Source organism: Heterocephalus glaber, unplaced genomic scaffold (genome assembly GCF_053883595.1).
Source record: "Heterocephalus glaber isolate CG9 unplaced genomic scaffold, H.glaber_assembly_v1.0 deba00001571, whole genome shotgun sequence".
NCBI classification, from domain to species: Eukaryota; Metazoa; Chordata; class Mammalia; order Rodentia; family Bathyergidae; genus Heterocephalus; species Heterocephalus glaber.
The window spans coordinates 10,585,437-10,603,431 of record NW_028258356.1 but is presented as its reverse complement, the minus strand read 5'-3'; the positions used below and the strand labels follow the sequence as shown (position 1 = coordinate 10,603,431).

General features: G+C 36.7%; 1 protein-coding gene across 1 annotated transcript in view; it reads left to right on the top strand.

Moving 5' to 3' along the window:
- The window catches only part of Pawr (pro-apoptotic WT1 regulator), a 148,208-nt gene that overhangs the window by 109,256 nt on the left and 20,957 nt on the right, over positions 1 to 17,995 (top strand). The window contains exon 3 of the mRNA XM_004844994.4: positions 6,731 to 6,765. Coding sequence (XP_004845051.1) covers positions 6,731 to 6,765 — 35 coding nt within the window. The remainder of the gene's footprint in view (positions 1 to 6,730; positions 6,766 to 17,995) is intronic.

Genomic DNA, 17,995 nt, shown 5'->3' with positions numbered 1-17,995 from the left:
AGTCTTAAACGTTTAATCCCCTCCTCAAATGGCATTAATCACACTCAAATATGGCGGGTGCTGCACTGGGTTTCTTCTCCATCTAGCATGCCATGTGGAAGAAGTAAAATCCTACACTGTTTTTGCACTTTATAGTCTTGGTGGGCTTTTATTGTAGCTAGTGCTTCTGGCCCAGTGCATGGTTTCTCCCTGGAGCTGCTGACCCTTTTGGGCTTACCTTGTGTTAGCAGAGTCAGGTGTCCTCTGAGAGCCAGGGTAGTGCTCCGGCCTGCTTCATTTTTCCCTCTGCTTTGTGTTCAACTTCTTCAGTTTCTGTAGTTTCTAGTTTTCCTGTTTGATCTTTCTTAATTGCCCAAGATCTACTTGTCTTTTTCTTCAGTAAGTTGTTCTTCCGGTATTTTGATTCCGGGTCCTGGAGAGGCTATATTTTGCTCCTCGTCTTTACGCTGGCATTTTTAATCTCCTCTGTGATTTGATTTTTAGAATCATTGTAAAATAACATTTAACTACAAAATACGTAATCTCTAATAAATGACTATATTCAAATTTACCAAAAAAGGGATAAGCTTAAGTGTTACATTTCTGCTTCAGAATCTTAACTATGATAGTGTTAGTTATAGCTTAAATTCTAATTGTTCACACTCACACTGTCTTGGACATGATCATGGAATGATTTGCTCATGTCAGAGTTCTGATTTTCTCAGCTGCACCATAATAGCTATGTAGAAAATGATATGTAATAGCATCATACTGAAAGTGTAAAAACTGAAAGTATTTCCTTTAAAATCAAGAATGAGACAAGGGTTTCTACTCTTCCCACTCTTAGTCAATACTATACTTAAAATTGTAGCCAGAGTAATTAGGCTAGAGAAAGACATAATAGGGGTAGTGTATCTGTTAATCTAAATGTCAGGTTGACTGGACTAAGAGATTGCTGGAGATGTGATTGGAACATGGGGGGATGCTATACCAGTCCTTGGATTGATCCACTGGTGTTTATAGCTGAATGTGCTGTTACAGAGTGGGGTACATTTGGAAGTGGGTCAGTGGGGACATGCCTGTGGAAGGTACATCTCTTTCTGGTACTCTTTTTCTTGTGCTTTCCTTCCCAACTGCCAAGGAGTGAGTGGCTTTGCTTCACCATGCCCTTCTGCTGGGGATGTTCCTGTGTTGGAGCCAGTTGCCCATGATCTGAAAACCAGGAGCCAAATAAATCATTTCCTCCTTTTAGTTGTAGGTGTCAGGTATTTTGGTCACAGCAAGAAAAAGATAACACAGATACAAGTAAGAAAGGAAGAAGTCAGATTATCCTCATTAGCAAAAGATATGGCTCTATATTTAGAAGACCTTATATAGATTTCATCAAAAGACTTTCAGAGCTGCCAAATTCAGCAAAGCAGGATACAGAATCAACATTTAAAAACCAGTACCTTTCCTGTACACCAATGATGAACTAGGTGAGAAAGAAATCAGGAAAACAGTTCCATTCATAATAGCTTCAAAAACAAAATAAAATAGCTAGGAATCAACCTAACCAAGGAGGTGAAAGACCTCTACAATGAAAATTACAGAACCTTTAAGAAAGACATTAGAAGATGAAAAGACCTCCCATGTTCTTGGATTGGCAGAATTAATATTGTTAGAATAGCCATATTACTGAAAGAAATCTACAAATTCAAAACAACCTCCATCAAAATTCTAAGGACGTTCTTCACAGAAATAGAAACAACAGTTTTAAAATTCATATGGAAACACGTAAGACTCGGAATAACTAAAGAAATCCTAAGCAAAAAGAGCGAGCCTAGAGGCATCACAATACTCAATTTCATATTATACTGCAAAGTTAGGATACCAAAAGCAGCATGTTACTGGCACAAAAATAGACACATAGACTAATGGAATAGAATCGAAGTCACAGGAACAAACCTATGCAGGTACAGCCTTCAGATTCCTCAAAAACACATTTGAGGGCCCGGGGATTTAGCTCAGTGGTTTCATCGCCTGCTGCCAAGTGCAAGGACCCGAGTTCGATCAATCCCTGGTACCAAAAAAAAAAAAACCCACATTTGAAAAAAGACACCTCTTTAACAAATGGTGTTAGGAAAACTGGTTATCCATATGTATGCAAGATTGAAACTAAATTCCTATCTCTTATCCTGTACTAAAATCACTTCAAAATGGGTCAGAGTCCTAAGTATAGGACCTGAAACTTTGAAACTACTAGCAGAAAATGTAGGAGTGCCGCTTAAGTCATAGACACAAGCAGAGACTTCTTCTTCTTTTTTTTTTTTGGTGCTGGGGATTGGACTCAGGACCTTGCGTTTGTGAGGCGGCTGATAGAACCATGGAGCTAAATCCCCAGCCCAGAGACTTCTTGAATAGGGCTCCATCAACACAGGATACAATTGCAAAAACTAACAATTAGCACTACATCAAATTATGAAGCTTCTTCACAGCAAGGGAAACAACCAACCGTTTAGAGAGAGCATATAGAGTAGGAGAAAGTCTTTGCCTGTTCTTCTGACAAAGGATTAATATCTAGAATATGTACAGAACTAAAAGATATCAAAAAATAAATAGGCCAGCCATTGGTAAATGAGTTGAACAGATACTTCTCAGAAGAATTACAAATAGTTAACAAGTATATGGAAAAAATGGTCAACATCTTTATTAGAGAAATTAAAATCAAAACTACATTGAGATTCCATTTTACCTAATCAGAATGGCTATCATCAAGAATACAAAAAATGGGGCTGGGGATTTAGCTCAGTGGTTTCACCGCCTGCTGCACAAGCGAAAGGACCTGAGTTCGATCCCCGGTACCAAAAATAAAAAAAAAAAGAATACAAAAAATAATGAATGCTGGCAAGAATGCAGGGGGGAAAAGGAACATGGGAATGTTGCATATGGGAATGTAAATTATTACAGCCACTATGGAAATGAGTATGAGGGTTCCTTAACTGAAAATAAAGCTACCATGTGACCCAGCTATACCACCTTTTGTTATCTACTCAAAGGAATTAAAGTCATCCTACTACAGGGATACCTTCATACCCAGGTTTATTTCAGCACAGTTTACAATAACCAAGATATGGAACCAGCCTAGGTACCAATCAGTGGATGATCAAATAAAGAAAATATGTGTATGCACAATAGAGTCTTGTTCAGCCATAAAAAAGAATGAAATTATGTTGTTTTCAGGAAAGTGGATGAAAATGGAGATCATCACGTTAAGTGAAATAAACTAGACTTAGACAAGTATTCAGTGTTTTTCTTAATATGAGAAATTTTTTTTTAAAAAGTCATCAGAGTAAAAGGGAGACAATTATTAGACTAGAGAAAGAATAACAGTAGGAGACAGGAGTTGTAAGGGAGGATCATAGAGTGAATGGATATGATCAAAATATGTTATATATGTGAAAATACCATGTTGAAGCCAAATACACATACACCAACTCCCCACAATGACTGTAGTCATTGTATAGTGCATACATATACTAATGAAAATAAGAATAAAAAAGAAACTAAATATTTACACCAGACATAAAAATATATTTTAAAATATTGTGTAAAACTTTAGGATATGTTTTAAATAACTCATTAGAGTAGTGTAGAAATCTGATACAGTATTAGTATACTTAAATGGAAGCTTGTTTTAGGCTGATTTTAAGTCATTTATAATTGGTTGAAATGTGAAATTATTGTAATGCCATTCTAGTGATGCTCCAAATGTTTTCCATTTCATATTATTTTAATTTGTCAAAATTTTGCTCTACATCTGTATATGTTTTACTATCTTATAGAAAATGACTATTTCAGGCCTAAGAAATATTGTATGTTGCTAGGTTGTTCATATCATTTCAGTTGATACATCAGTAATCCACAAATCAAAATCTGATAAGGGCTGTTCTCTTTGAGCAGTTCTGCTTATTCCATTTGAATAAGAAGTGGTATGGGCAGTCAAGATAATGTGGTATGTTCTGCAGTATTTTAAATCTAATTAGAGAGATGTAGTATTTTGGTACTTTATAGTGCAGATTCTGGCATTATTTTTTTTTCTCGTGAATATTTAGCCAGGTACCGTTTAAGGTATATGTACAGTTTTAGTTCATATAGAATAATATTAGGGAATTACATTTTAACAAGGGAACTTTTATAAAATGTTAGTTAAAATATTGTGAAAATCTAGGGGGAAAAGTTCCATGTGAAGTCATCAGTATATGTACATTGAGTGAATACACGAGTCTAATATTTTTCCTTTATCTAAATAACCGATTAAACACTTATTTAGCCATTAACCTTTGAAAAACAGTTTAAAAACTAGATTTTATAAAATATATCCTTTGCTGTTATTCACTAATGATATCATCTTTTTTATAACTAGGGGATCTGTTTTACATTTTTTTCTACACAAAATACAAAGGTTCATCTGTCTTCTCTTTGATAGGGGATAGATGCCTTTATAATGATAGGCAGAAAAGAAACTGTAAAGTTTGCTTGCTAGGATTTTATTGCTGCCTCAGTAGTAAAACCAGCTGATGCCCAGGAAGGGTTAAAATGTCTTTGTCTAAACTGTCACAGCACATCTCCAAAAGTGCAGTAATTCTTTTCATGGAGTCAGGCCCATACACACACAAACACATTCCAAGGTAGTGTTACTTCCAGAGTGGTAGTTTTCTGTTAAGTGTAGATTACTAAGGAAGTTATTTCCCCAAGTTGTGAATATATAAAGGGTGGCTTAGAAATACAGTGAATATTTAAATTTTAAAAATTGGTTAAAAGACTCATTTTCATTAATCCCCCTCAAAATATTCCCTGTTGTTTCGAACATATCCCCATTGTTATTGAAACTTCTGAAGCAAGTCTGGAAGTCTTCATTTGTGAATGTATTTTATGAGATGTGATGAAAAATACATGAATGCTTTACTGAGTACCATCCAGTGGTACTTGTAAAAACATATAGTATGTTCTTATCCACCTTATTCGTTGGATCAAGCGCCTTGCGACTTCGGCTCTTCGCAAAGTCAAAATGAACATGAAAGGTAAATGTTTCCAATTTTCAGGACATGAAGGAAGTCACAGTAGCACAACTAAAGACACTTAATGAAAGAAGACTTTCAGAACTGCTTCAGAAAGTGGCAAGAATGATGGGATAAGTGTTTTCAAACGGGGGGGATTGGAGAAGGATTAATGTCAATGTGTCTTTACTGTAATAACTTATTTTTTTATTTAAACACTATATTTTTCAGTTACGCCTTGTCTATTTATTGTATACTGGTTGAACTAGGTTTTAGGGGAGAAAGGAATGAAAGGGGAGTTCTGTCTTCTAGAAGTTTACATTTAACTTAGAAAATAAGACATAAATAAAAAGACTAAAAGTTATATATAAGTGATTTAGGCTGTTATAATGGGTATTATTTATTTAGAATTATTAAATTTTTATGGAGAAAAATCATTAAAGATTTTTTCCAAATCCTAGCTGGCTTGTAAAAACCTTATTTACCAAATTTAAATTGTAAGCCTGTTAGGGTTATGTTGTTTTACTCACTTATGTCATTTAATTTCCTCAACAACCCAGTAAAATTGGCATCATTGCTATCCCGTAATAAAAGCTTAAATCACTTCGCAGTTGCAGTTGAGTGGCCTGTCTGGTTTTAACTTTGCTTATCTTTTTATATAGTTTGTTTTACTGTTTCTCTACATTGCTATGTCGTTAGCATTCATTAGTTTACACTGAAAGAGTACTCTGACAGAGTCATCTTATAAAGAGAGCTGATTCTTTCATTTTAACCAGGTCAGAAATTCTTTCAATTATAGAATTTCTCTTGGAGACTTAATGATTATTTTAAAAAAGTTTTTATCTGTTTTTTAGAAGTCATATAATTTAGACCTTTTTTTTACTTCTTTTTTTTTTTTGGTACCGGGGATCAAACTTGGGACCTTGCGCTTGCGAGGCAGGTGGAGGAACCACTGAGCTAAATCCCCGGCCTAGACCTGTTTTTTTAAAATGAAAAAATAAAATAAAATAAAATGAAACTACAAAATGGGCTGGGAATTTAGCTCAGTGGTTCCACCGCCTGCCTCGCAAGCGCAAGGACCCAATCTCCGGTACCAAAAAAAAAAAAAAACAAACTGCAAAAAATACTTGAAGAGCCCAGACTAGCAAAATGACTGCTCAGTTAGTTGCAAGGCAATTTTTTCACCCTAATGGTTAGTATTAACTTTCAGCAATCCTTCTCTTTATTTTTTAAGCTTATAATCATGATAAAATATATTCTTCTGCTTTTTTAAAAAGCTATATGTAGTGCTTAGATGATCACTATATGTATATGCTGAATTGTAGCTGTTATTTTAAAAAATTGAGGGCATAAAAAAAGCAAAGGGATCCCCTGTATTAAGATTATAATGGTTGTATTTTTTAAATGTTCATTGATTTGTCAGAGAATTTTAAGTTGACTGAGGAGTGACGTCCTTCCTGTTTATTTTCCGAGCTTTTGAATTAACTTTTTTAAAGAAATAAATTTTGTTTTTAAAAATAATTGGTTTGGGCTGGAAAATCAGGTGTCTTGTTTGATCAGAAGTATGAGTTTTTGCAAGAATAATAGTTATTGCTCTAAATTGGTTCTTTCAAAATAAGATAACCTCTGTTAGTTGTTTTTTAAAATCAGTAATTGTGTACTTACTTTCATATACACATCCAAACTGACTTGTCATTACTTTTACTTTACAGGAACCATCTAGAACAGTTTCAGGCAGATACAAAAGGTAAGAATGCTTACATTGTGGAAGCGCCCCTCCCCCAACCCAAATCCCCAGCCCATACTGGGGATTGAATACAAGGCTTTAGGGCTCTTTTCCTGGTTTAAAGATGGCTATCTATTTCAATGTCCTCATGTGGCAGGGTTGGCAGCAAGCACTCTGACGTTGCTTCTTAGGGAGTGCTCATACCATCACAAGGACCTCCACCCTCATGATCTCATCTAGACCTAATTATTTCCCAAATATTCCATCTCCAAATATAGTGCTGTCACATTGGAGATTAGGCCTTCAGTGTCACCTATACAATGAATAACCCTTCTACAACAGTATGTTTATTTATGTACATGTATTGGAATTAAGTATGAGAAATTGTTCAGTGGAATTACCAAAGAGATTAATTTTCTTCTTCCCTTTTGAGGCCATAGAAGTTGCAGAAGTTTAAGTTAATATTTGTGCTAATAATCGTAGATCAATGAGTTCTTCAATTGTTCAAAGTGCTTTACGTGGAAGTCTTATTTTACAGTTGTTTTATGAAGCAGATACAATATTTACTTTGAGAATTATTTCCCTGGGGTTATAAACGTATAGCAGAGTCTGGATTTTAACTTAGGCAGTCTGACTTTAGAACCTGCATGTTAATAACTAAATACACCAGACCATCTTTATAGATTTATACATATAAAACCTTGTTTTTACCTATTTATATGTTAAAAATATTTTTGTTAATATATCCCATCTAAAACATTTATTAGCAGTTATGTATGAGTAATACTTAATTTTTATTTTTACCATGGCCAAAGTATCTTTTAGCAGTAGAGAGAGATAAGGCCAAGATAATCAGCAGTTGAGTAAGTCTGAAACCATTTCTGGCACAGGAAAACACTGAATAGGTGTGCTACTAATTTTATTTTCTCTTCTGGGTGGTTTTGATATAGGTATAATGAAACTTCTCCTTTTAATCTTCTAATATTTTTATTTACTATGAATAGTTGAAAGTCAAAAGAATATTTTTGCCAGAAATCACTTTGGAAAAGCTTTTATTTGACTTGTTCCCGGATTATATTCTCAAGCCAAAAAACTTTTTATTATCATTTTTTGGTTTGGAGAATAACGATAAACTTGGGTAACTTAAAAAGTTTGTTGTACCATTTGTACATATTTAGTATGAAGAGTTTCAAATTATGAATGACAGGTTTGTGTTCTTTTACTAAAACCAGTAGGGGAATACTTTTTAAAAATAAATCTTCATTAAAGGTTCTAGTGACACGTCATTGTCTTAGAAAATTGTTTCCCGTGTTATACATTTTTAAGCTTTTGAGATCATTATTTTATTTTTGACATGTTCATATACTTGTACTTTCATTTCTGTAGCCTAGAATATGTGGTTTGTTACTTTGTAGCTTTTAAAGACTTAGCCCTATTTGTAACTGTTAAAAATATTTGTAATTTCCTACTAATTTTTCAGAGTTGCAGCAATTCCATTTTGATATAGCCTAAAAAGCATAAATAAATAACCAAATACACAAAACCTAGAAACTATACCTGAAATTATCTGTTCTTTATCTGATAGGAATATATTATACCAAAAGTTCGTTAATCTGTGCAAGTGGTAGCAGTGACTAGAGAGTGGGTGTTCTTCATGAGGGTTTCTGCTGGCAAATGGAGGTAACAAAAATAAAGAATGGGCCAAAAGAGAAAAATTGAATATTATGTGTTAGAAAGTATTTTCAGTAACCCTTAAAATAACTTACATGATATACATACAGAGCTAGAAATAACTTTAAAAGTTATTAAACAGTTGAAGTACCTAGAAAGCTTATTTTATGTATGTTCTACAAAATTGCTAAATATTATAATTTTGCCTCAAAAATGTCAAGAGTGTTCTTTTTCAGCACTGAGTGTTACACACTCAGACTAGCTATGCTGTATTTTAAGGTGGAATGAACTCTTGTTTAGAACATCTCATATATTCACTGTTTTTCTTTTAAAATAACTTTAGGGAACTGTTTGGAGGTGGGGACATGAGATTTCTTATAGTCAAGATTTTAAGATAGACCAATCAATGTCGTGTGTTTGTAGAGTTTTTATGTTTTCAGTGTGTAATTTTGTTAGCAGGATATTTACTGTGTTAAATGTATAGTAATTTTTAAAAAGGGTAAAACAATTCTGAAGGTCTTGGAAAAGGTAGGATTAACCAAGATATGCCATTTACTATTTTGATTTAAGCATGTATTTCACACATTGGGAATGATACTGATTAAAAACCTGGGAAAGGGCTGGGGATTTAGCTCAGTGGCACCATGCCTGCCCTGCAAGCACAAGGTCTTGAGTTGGATCCCCAGTACTGGGGGAAAAAAACCTGGGAAACAACTCAAGACAAATATTGTTTTATTTTTACATAATTAACTAGTTCTTTTGTTTTCACTGATGTGTTTAATCCAGTGTTATTTTGTTAATAACATTTATACAAAGTAATAAGTGCTTTTTAGCCTCCATCCTGCCCTTACCCGCACTTGGATTTTATAGTTTGTAAGCCTCCTGTACAGACTTTACTCACCATAGCCCATCAGATAGCACTCAGGCTGGCATCTTCTTTCCCAGATGAGGAAAAGGTCTGTGAACTTTTTAAAAAAACCATAGTCTTTTAAAGCAGAAATTGAGTTATAATAGATAATCTGCAAGTTTCACATTATTATTATAGTTTTATAACTTTATCAGAACTTTTCTTCCCATATATTTATATTGATAATCTTTTGAGACAGGATCTTGCTATGTAGTTCATGCTGGCCTTGAACTCACAGTGTAGTCCAGGGTGGCCTCCATGTCCTGGGGATCCTCCTGTGTCTCAGCTGTATGAATGCTGGGATTACAGGTGTGTGCCACCACACCCGATTCCCTTACATGTTTTTGCAACTTCGGAGAATGGTTGAAGAAGCATTTTTTTCATACACTGTAATTGTTTTCTGAATTTTAAGAGCAATGCATACTTACTATTGAAATGTGAAGATTAATATTAGGAAAACTCACCCATAATTTTATCACCCAAGTCAATCACTGTTAATGTTTGTTTTTTTAATTAAATTCTTTTATTGGTACATTGTAGGTATACAACACAATTACATTTCTCATTGGGAACTGTACCTTTACATAATGCATCTTGGTTCTTATTTATTCCCCATTCCTAGCCCTCCCTTCACACCCTCCACCCTTCCCTATTTACAAAGACTTTATTTCCATTTTTTCCATTTCTCATCATTTTTCCTTTCCCTTCTTTCCTTTCCCCTGCCTCTCCCACTACCCCTACCCCTTTGGACCTTTTCTTCCTATTTTGCATTATCTATTATTCATTCTAATCATTGGTACATTTTAGGTATACAATATAATGACATTCATCGTTGGAAATTTGCACCTTTACATATTCTCTCTTGGTTCTTATTTTTCACCCTTGCCCAGCCCTCCCTTCAACCCCTCCAGTCCTCCCTATTTACAAAGATTTTTGTTCCTATTTTTCCATTTTCTCATATTAATCCCATTCCCTTCTATCCTTTCCCCTAGCCCTCCCACTTCCTTCCCCTTTGCCCCTTTTCTTCCTATTTCACATGACCTATTATATATTTAGTCCTTATTTGCACTTTCAGTTTCTCACACCAGAGAAACTATTCGGTATTTATACATGTGTGTCCTATTTATTTCACTTAAGAGTATTGCCTCAATGTGCATCCCCTTAGCTATAAATGTCTCTAATTTCTCATTTTTTATGGCTGAGTAGTACTCTATTTTATAAAAAAACCACATTTTCTTTATCCAGTCTCCAGTTGATGGGCATTTGGGCTGTTTCCAAGTTTTAGCTGTTACAAACTGTGCTGCTATGAACATGGGCACACATATATCACTGTGGTATGATTCTTTTAATTCTTTGGGGAAGATCCCCAGCAGTGGAATAGTAGGGTCAAATGGGACTTCCAGTCCTAGTTCTTTGAGGTATCTCCATACTGATTGACACAGTGATTGCACCAGTCTACACTCCCACCAGCAGTGGAGCAGGGTTCCTCTTTCCCCACAGCCCCGCCAGCATTTGTTATTGGTTGATTTCATGATAGCAGCCATTCTTTCTGGAGTGAAGTGGAATCTCAGTGTTGTTTTCATTTGCATCTCTCGAATGACCAGTGATGTTGAACATTTTTTCATGTATTTATTTGCTATTTCTACTTCTTTGTCTGAGAAATGTCTGTTCATTTCAGATGCCCATTTTTGGGTTGGGTCTTTAAATTTGAGAGGTCTGATCTTTTTAAGTTCTTTATAGATTCGAGATAGTAGACCTTTGTCTGAGGCAGAGCAGGTGAAGAGTTTTCCCCACATTGTGGGTTGTCTCTTCACACTGCTGGTGGTTTCTCTTGCTGTGCAGAAGCCTTTTAATAAGATGAGATCCCACTTGTTGATTGTTTGTGCTAGTTCACGGGCAACTGAGGTTTTGTTCATAAAATCTTTTCCTACACCGATGTCTTCAAGGGTTCTACCTAACCTCTGTTCCAACTGGTTCAGAGTTTCTATTTTAATATTTAGATCTTTAATCCATTTTGATTTTAGTTTAGTGCATCGTGAGAGATATAGGTCTAGTTTTAATCTTTGGCAAGTTGAAGCCCAATTTTTCCAGCACTATTTCTTAAAGAGGCTATCTTTCCTCCAGTGAGGGTGTTTGGTTTCTTTATCGAAGATGAGATGGCTGAGTGTGTCTGGCGTTGTTTCTGCATCTTCTAATCTGATCACTGGTCCTCAGGTCTGTTTCTTTGCCAGTAGCATGCTGTTTTTATCACAGTAGCTTTGTAGTAGAGTTGCAGGTTGGGGATTGTGATACCCCCTGCCGTGTCTCTGTTACCTAGAATTGCTTTTGCTATTCTGGGTCTCTTCTTGTTCCAAATGAATTTTTGGATTGTTTTCTCAAGGTCCATGAAGTATGCTGCTGGGATCTCAATTGGAATTGCATTAAATCTATGTAGCAGTTTTGGAAGTATGGCCATTTTCACTCTGTTAATCCTTCCTACCCAGGAGCAGGGGATGTCTGTCCATTTGCTGGTATCATCTTCAATCTCTCTTTTCAGAGTGCCATAGTTTTCAGAGAAGAGTGCTTTGATTTCTTTCTTTAGGATGATTCCTAGGTATTTCAGTTTTTTGGATGCTATTGTGAAAGGAATTATCTGCCCTATTCCTCTCTCAGTGAGTCTGTCATTGGTGTAGAGGAAAGCTATTGATTTTTGTGTGTTGACCTTGTAACCAGCTACTTGACTGAATTTGGTTATTAAGTCTAGAAGACTTTTGGTGGAGTTCTTGGGGTCTTCTATATAGAGTATCATGTCATCTGCAAATAATGACAATTTGACTTCTTCATTTCCTGTCTGTATTCCTTTTATTTCTTTCTCTTGTCTAATTGCCGTGGCTGATGTTTCCAGAACTATATTGTGTTGAACAAGAGTGGTGATAGTGGACATCCTTGTCTTGTTCCTGATTTTAGTGTGAAGGATTTCATTTTTTGACCATTTAGTATGATATTGGCTATTGGTTTTTCATAGATGGCTTCTATCAGTTTGAGGTAGAGACCATCTATTCTAACTTTTTGTAGGGTTTTTATCATAAATGCATGTTGAATTTTGTCAAATGCTTTTTCTGCGTCTGTGGAGATAATCATATGGTTTTTGTCCTTGGCTCTATTGATGTAGTGTATTACATTGATTGATTTGCGTATATTGAACCATCCCTGCATCCCTGGGATGAATCCCACTTGGTCAGGGTGTATGATCTTCTTGATGATCTTCTGCATTCTGTTTGCCACTATCTTATTAAGGATATTTACATCTGTGTTCATTAGTTAGATTGGCCTATAGTTCGCTTTTTTTCAGTTGGGTCTTTCTCTGCTTTGAGGATCAAGGTGATGCTTGCTTCCAGGAATGAATTAGGGAGCATTGCTTCCTTTTCAATTTCATTGAAGAGTTTAAACAGTAGTGGCAGCAGTTCCTCTCTAAATGTCTTGTAGAATTCAGCAGTGAAGCCATCAGGGCCCGGGCTTTTCTTAGTTGATAAGTTTTTAATTACATTTTCAATTTCATTGGTTGATACTGGGTTGTTCAGAATTTTTAGGTCTTCATTCAACTTTGGTAATTGATATGTATCTAGGAATCTGTCCATTTCTTCTGTGTTGTCCATCTTATTGGTGTATAGGTTCTGGAAGTAGGTATTGATGATCCTCTGGATTTCTGGTGAGTCTGTTGTAATTTCACCCTTTTCATTCCTAATGGCATGGATTTGGGCCTTTTCTTTCCTTCTTCTGACAAGGTTGGCTAAGGGTTTGTCAATTTTGTTGATTCTTTTGAAAAACCAACTCTTGGCTTCATTGATTTTTTTTGTATCATTCTCTTAGTCTCCATTGCATTGATTTCTCCTCTGATCTTTATAATTTCCTCCCTTGTATGAGCTTTGGGGTTGTCCTGCTCTTCTTTTTCTAGAAGTTTGAGGTTCAGCATCAGGTTATTTAATTGGGGTTGTTCCGTTTTCCTAATATGCTTATTCACTGCTATGAATTTCCCTGTTAAGACTTTCACTGTGTCCCATAGATTCTGATATGTTGTATTGTCATTGTCATTTAATTGAAGGAACTGTCTGATTTCTTCTTTAATTTCCTCTGTGACCCATTGGTTATTCAGATGTGTGTTGTTCAATTTCCACATGTTTATGAAATTTTTTTAATTTCTTTTGCTGTGGATCTCCAATTTCATCACACTATGGTCTGATAATATACAGGGGATAACTTCAATTCCTTTGCACTTACTTAAACATGTTCTGTGTGTGAGTATGTGGTCTGTTTTGGAGAATGACCCATGTGCAGCTGAGAAGAATGTGTTTTCTGATTTTGTGGGGTGGAAGACTGTAAACATCGGTTAAGTTCATTTGTTCAAGAGTTCGATTCAGTTCTAGTATTTCATTACTTATTTTTAGTCTAGTTGATCTATCTATTTGTAACAGTGGGGTATTGAGGTCCCCTACTACAATTGTATTAGTGCATATATGACTTTTCATGTCCATTAGTATTTGTTTTATATAGTTGGGCGCACTAGTGTTTGGTGCATAGATACTTATGATTGTCATCTCTTCCTGTTGGATTGTTCCCTTTACAAGGATGTAGTGTCCTTCTTTGTCTCTCTTAATCAGTGTTGGTTTGAAATCTACTTGATCTGCAAAGAGGATAGCTACTCCTGCTTTTTTTCGGGTTCCTGTCACATGGAGTATTGTTTTCCACCCTTTAACTTTCAGTCTATGAGTTTCCTTTTGAATTAAGTGCGTTTCTTGTGTGCAGCATATTGTTGGATTTTGCTTCTTGACCCATTCTGCCAGTCTGTTTCTTTTGATTGGTGAATTGAGACCATTAACGTTGATGGTTATAACTGAAACGTATTGACTTGTTATTGCCATGACTTTTTCTTTTTGTTGGGTTCTCCCCCTTTCCATTTAATTTCTTGTCATGCCAGATGGGTACATTCTGCTTTGCTTCCTGGGGTTGTGATCCTCAATGTCTGTTCCTAGGCTATTGTGTAAAATGTTTTGGAGTGCTGGTTTGGTATTCACGAAGTTCCTAAGGTGCTCTTTGTCCTGAAAGTATCTTATTTCTCCCTCCATTTTGAAAGATAGTTTTGCAGGGTACATCAATCTGGGTTGGAGGCTGTTTTCTTTTAGGGCTTGGAGTATGTCACTCCAAGTTCTTCTTGCCTTGATGGTTTGTGTGGAGAAGTCTGCTGTGATTCTGATGGGCTTTCCTTTGTATGTGATTTGTTTCTTTTCTCTGACTGCTTGTAGAACTTTGTTCTCCTGTTGTGATTCTGGAATCTTAACAATTATATGCCTATGTGTAGATTTTTTTTGATCAAGGCTATTTGGAGTCCTATATGCCTCACTTATCTGTATGTCAAGCTCTTTTCCCCTGCTTGGGAAGTTTTCTGCCATTATTTCTGTGAAGAGATTTTTTATGTCATCTCCACTCTCTCCTGTTTCTTCATTGGGCCCAATCAGTCTTAATGTTATTCTTCTTTGCATCATCTAGCAGCTGCTGGATTGATTTCTCTTGTTCCCTTATAATTTTGAAGCAATTTTTCTTTTCCTGGTCACTAATTGCAATCTTATCTTCTATATCTGAAATTCTGTCCTCACATTGGCTCATTCTGTTGTGTAGACTTTCAATGGAGTTTTTCATGTCCTGGAAATCTGTTTGCATTTGTTTTATGGATTCCATTTGTTTCCTATGTTGGGATTCCATCATGTTCTTCAGCTCCTCTCTAGATTTATTAATCGTGTCTTGCACTAGGGACACAATTCCTTCTGTTATCTGAGAAATTATTTCTGATTTCATTTTTTCCAGATCCCCTTTTGTTGCCAGTTCAGTGGGTCCAGGTGGTTGATTATCAGAGTGTTCCATCTCATTTCCCTTTGGGGTTGCTGTAGGTGATCTGGAAGTCTGATTTTGAGACTTATTTATGTGTTTTCTCATTTCGACTGGGGCGAGGGGCTGTTAGTGCCTGCATGGATTACCTCCTCTGAGCTGGGAGAGGCGGGACAGGGGCCGGGAGCAGCGGTAGTTATGGTGGCCCAAAAGCCCTTTCCTGTGGGCTGGGAGCAGCGGGAGGGATGGTGGCCGGGAAGCCCCTTCCTCTGGACCAGGAGCCGTGGGATGGCGGCTCAGAAGCCCCTACCTCTGGGCTGGGATCGATGGGAGGGATGGTGGCCTGGAAGCCCCTTCCTCTGGGCCAGGAGCAGTGGGACAGAAGGTGGCCCAGGAGCCCTTTCCTCTGTGCTGGGAGCAGCGGGACTCAGTACCGTGGTCTGGTGGTCTGGTGTCCTCTGCTTCTTTGTAGTGTGGAACCAGGTGGCTGCCTGTCTGGAGAGGGGTGATTAGGCATCTTCCGCGTGACTTGGGACCTGGGTAGGGCATGCACAGACCTGCCTGTCTGCAGCAGGCTGATTCGGCGTCCTCCACGTCTGTTAATGTTATTTTCATTTTTAACTTCCCGTGTTTTCTATTTTTTCGTTGTATAACTAACATATTGGATGTGCAGTTGCACATTCTGGTTTACTTCTCATTTAATGCAAATGGTAATATCAAATTAATGTTATTGTATAAACAGTGGCTGGCATCTTCTGAGTGAACTCTGCCTTGGACAAATATACCAGAGAGCTTCAGTATTACTGCTTTGGGGACCTATAATTTCTTTCTTTTTTGTGGTACTGGTGATTGAACCCAGGGCCTGGTACATGGTAGGCAAGCAGTCTACCACTGAGTTATATCTCCAGACTTTCTTTCCCTTCCCTTCCGTTCCCCTTCCCCTTCCCCTTCCCCTTCCCCTTCCCCTCCTTCTCTTTCCCCTCCCCTCCCCCTTCCCTTCTCCTGCACTCCCCCCACCCCTTTCCCCCCTCCACTTCACTCTCCCTTCTCCCTCTTCCTCCTAATTTTGAGACAGTGTCTCACTAAGTTCCCTAGGCTGATCTGGAAATTTTGGATGCAGTTGTGATGTATTAGTAAGCAATTTGACCTTAACTCAGATTTCACATTTATTTGTTCATCATTTGCTCACAGTGAACACAAGATAGCAGTATAAAAATGTACCCAGCTCAAACAAGCTAAGTAGGAAAATATAAAACACACTCAGGTATACACTACACACATATAGGAGCTAGTTAAATATGAGCCATAACCTGCCTTCCATATGTAGTGTTACAAGTTCCAATGTGATTTTAGATAATCCTCTTCAAACTTCACAGTAAGTCACAAGCTATAACCCTTTGGGTGCCAATTTCCATGAGGAAACGTCACTTATTTATCTAGATAAAATGTCATGTTTACATATTTCATAATCATTTAACATATATGACACTGCTAACCATTTTTTTTGAGGGGGGGTTGTACCAGGGATCGAACTCAGGTCTTTGCGCTTGTAGGGCAGGAGGTGGAACCACTGAGCTAAATCTCCAGCCCGCTAACCATTTTTATTAGGTTCTTTCAGTATGCCACTGATGAAGTTTTTGAGCATTGTGTCTGTATTAGTCACTTTCCTGTCTGTGAAACAAAATATTGACACCTCCAACTTGAAAAGAAGTTTATTTGGCTCACAGTTTATGAGGGTCCAGTGGTTGGTTTCAAGGCAGAAATGGCACGGTGGAAAGGGCATAGCAGAGGATAACATAAACCCATGGTAGCCAGGTGGCAGAGAGAGAAGAAGGAGCCAGGGATAAGAACACATCCTTCCAGGTCATGCCCTCAGTGGCCCACCTCTTTGTCCCAGACCCCACTTAAAAACTTAACAGCACATTCGGCTATAACTCATCAATGGATTGCACAGGCAGAGCTCAAACTTGCACTCTAGATTCCCAGAGTGCAAGGATTATAGGTGTGTATATCCATGCCCTGCAACTCTGTTGTTTTTGAACTAATAGAGAAGTGTAGAACTTTAGTTCTTGCTTGATTTTCATGTTATTTCATAGGGAATTAAACAGAACCTATCAAAATTTGAAAAGTGAATTATTTATTTAAAAGTTATACCTGCAACGCAGGTATAACTTTTTCTTAACTGAAACTTTATAACGTTACTTTAAAACTCTTAGGGGTTTTTGTCTGCACATCTGTTCTGAGAACCCTGGATAGCAAAAAACTTCCTTGGTTGTTCAAGGGTCAAATTATAAAAATCTGCTAGATTCTGTAAAAATGAAAAAAAAAATACAGTAAGACCAAATGTATATAGAGTCTTTTTGGACTCTATGTGACTCTTTAAAGAAATTATTTGATTTCAAGATCTTTTGCTTATTTCTGTGTTAGCCTGCTAGAAGCAGATTCTGTCAGGTATTTTAATACTATAGTTCTTTTGGTTAGTGAATTTTGCAAAAGGATGTGAAAGTCACAAAGTGGTAATTTAAGTTCATTGGTATGTTTTTACATTTTGTGGGCTGAATTCTTCCCTGGTGGATTTGTGGACTTCTCTATGTTGCAAGTAAGATTTATAATACTTGCTATGTATCAGGTACTTATTATAAGTGCTCTTTATATGCATTAATTTAGCTAATTTCTTAACAGTCCTAAGAGGGAAATGCTTTTATTATTCCTATTTTACAAGTGAGGAAACTGAAGCACAATAAGGTTTAATGACTTGTGTGAGATTAAGCCGATATTAATTGGCAATTTTTTTTTTGGTACTGGCGATAGAAC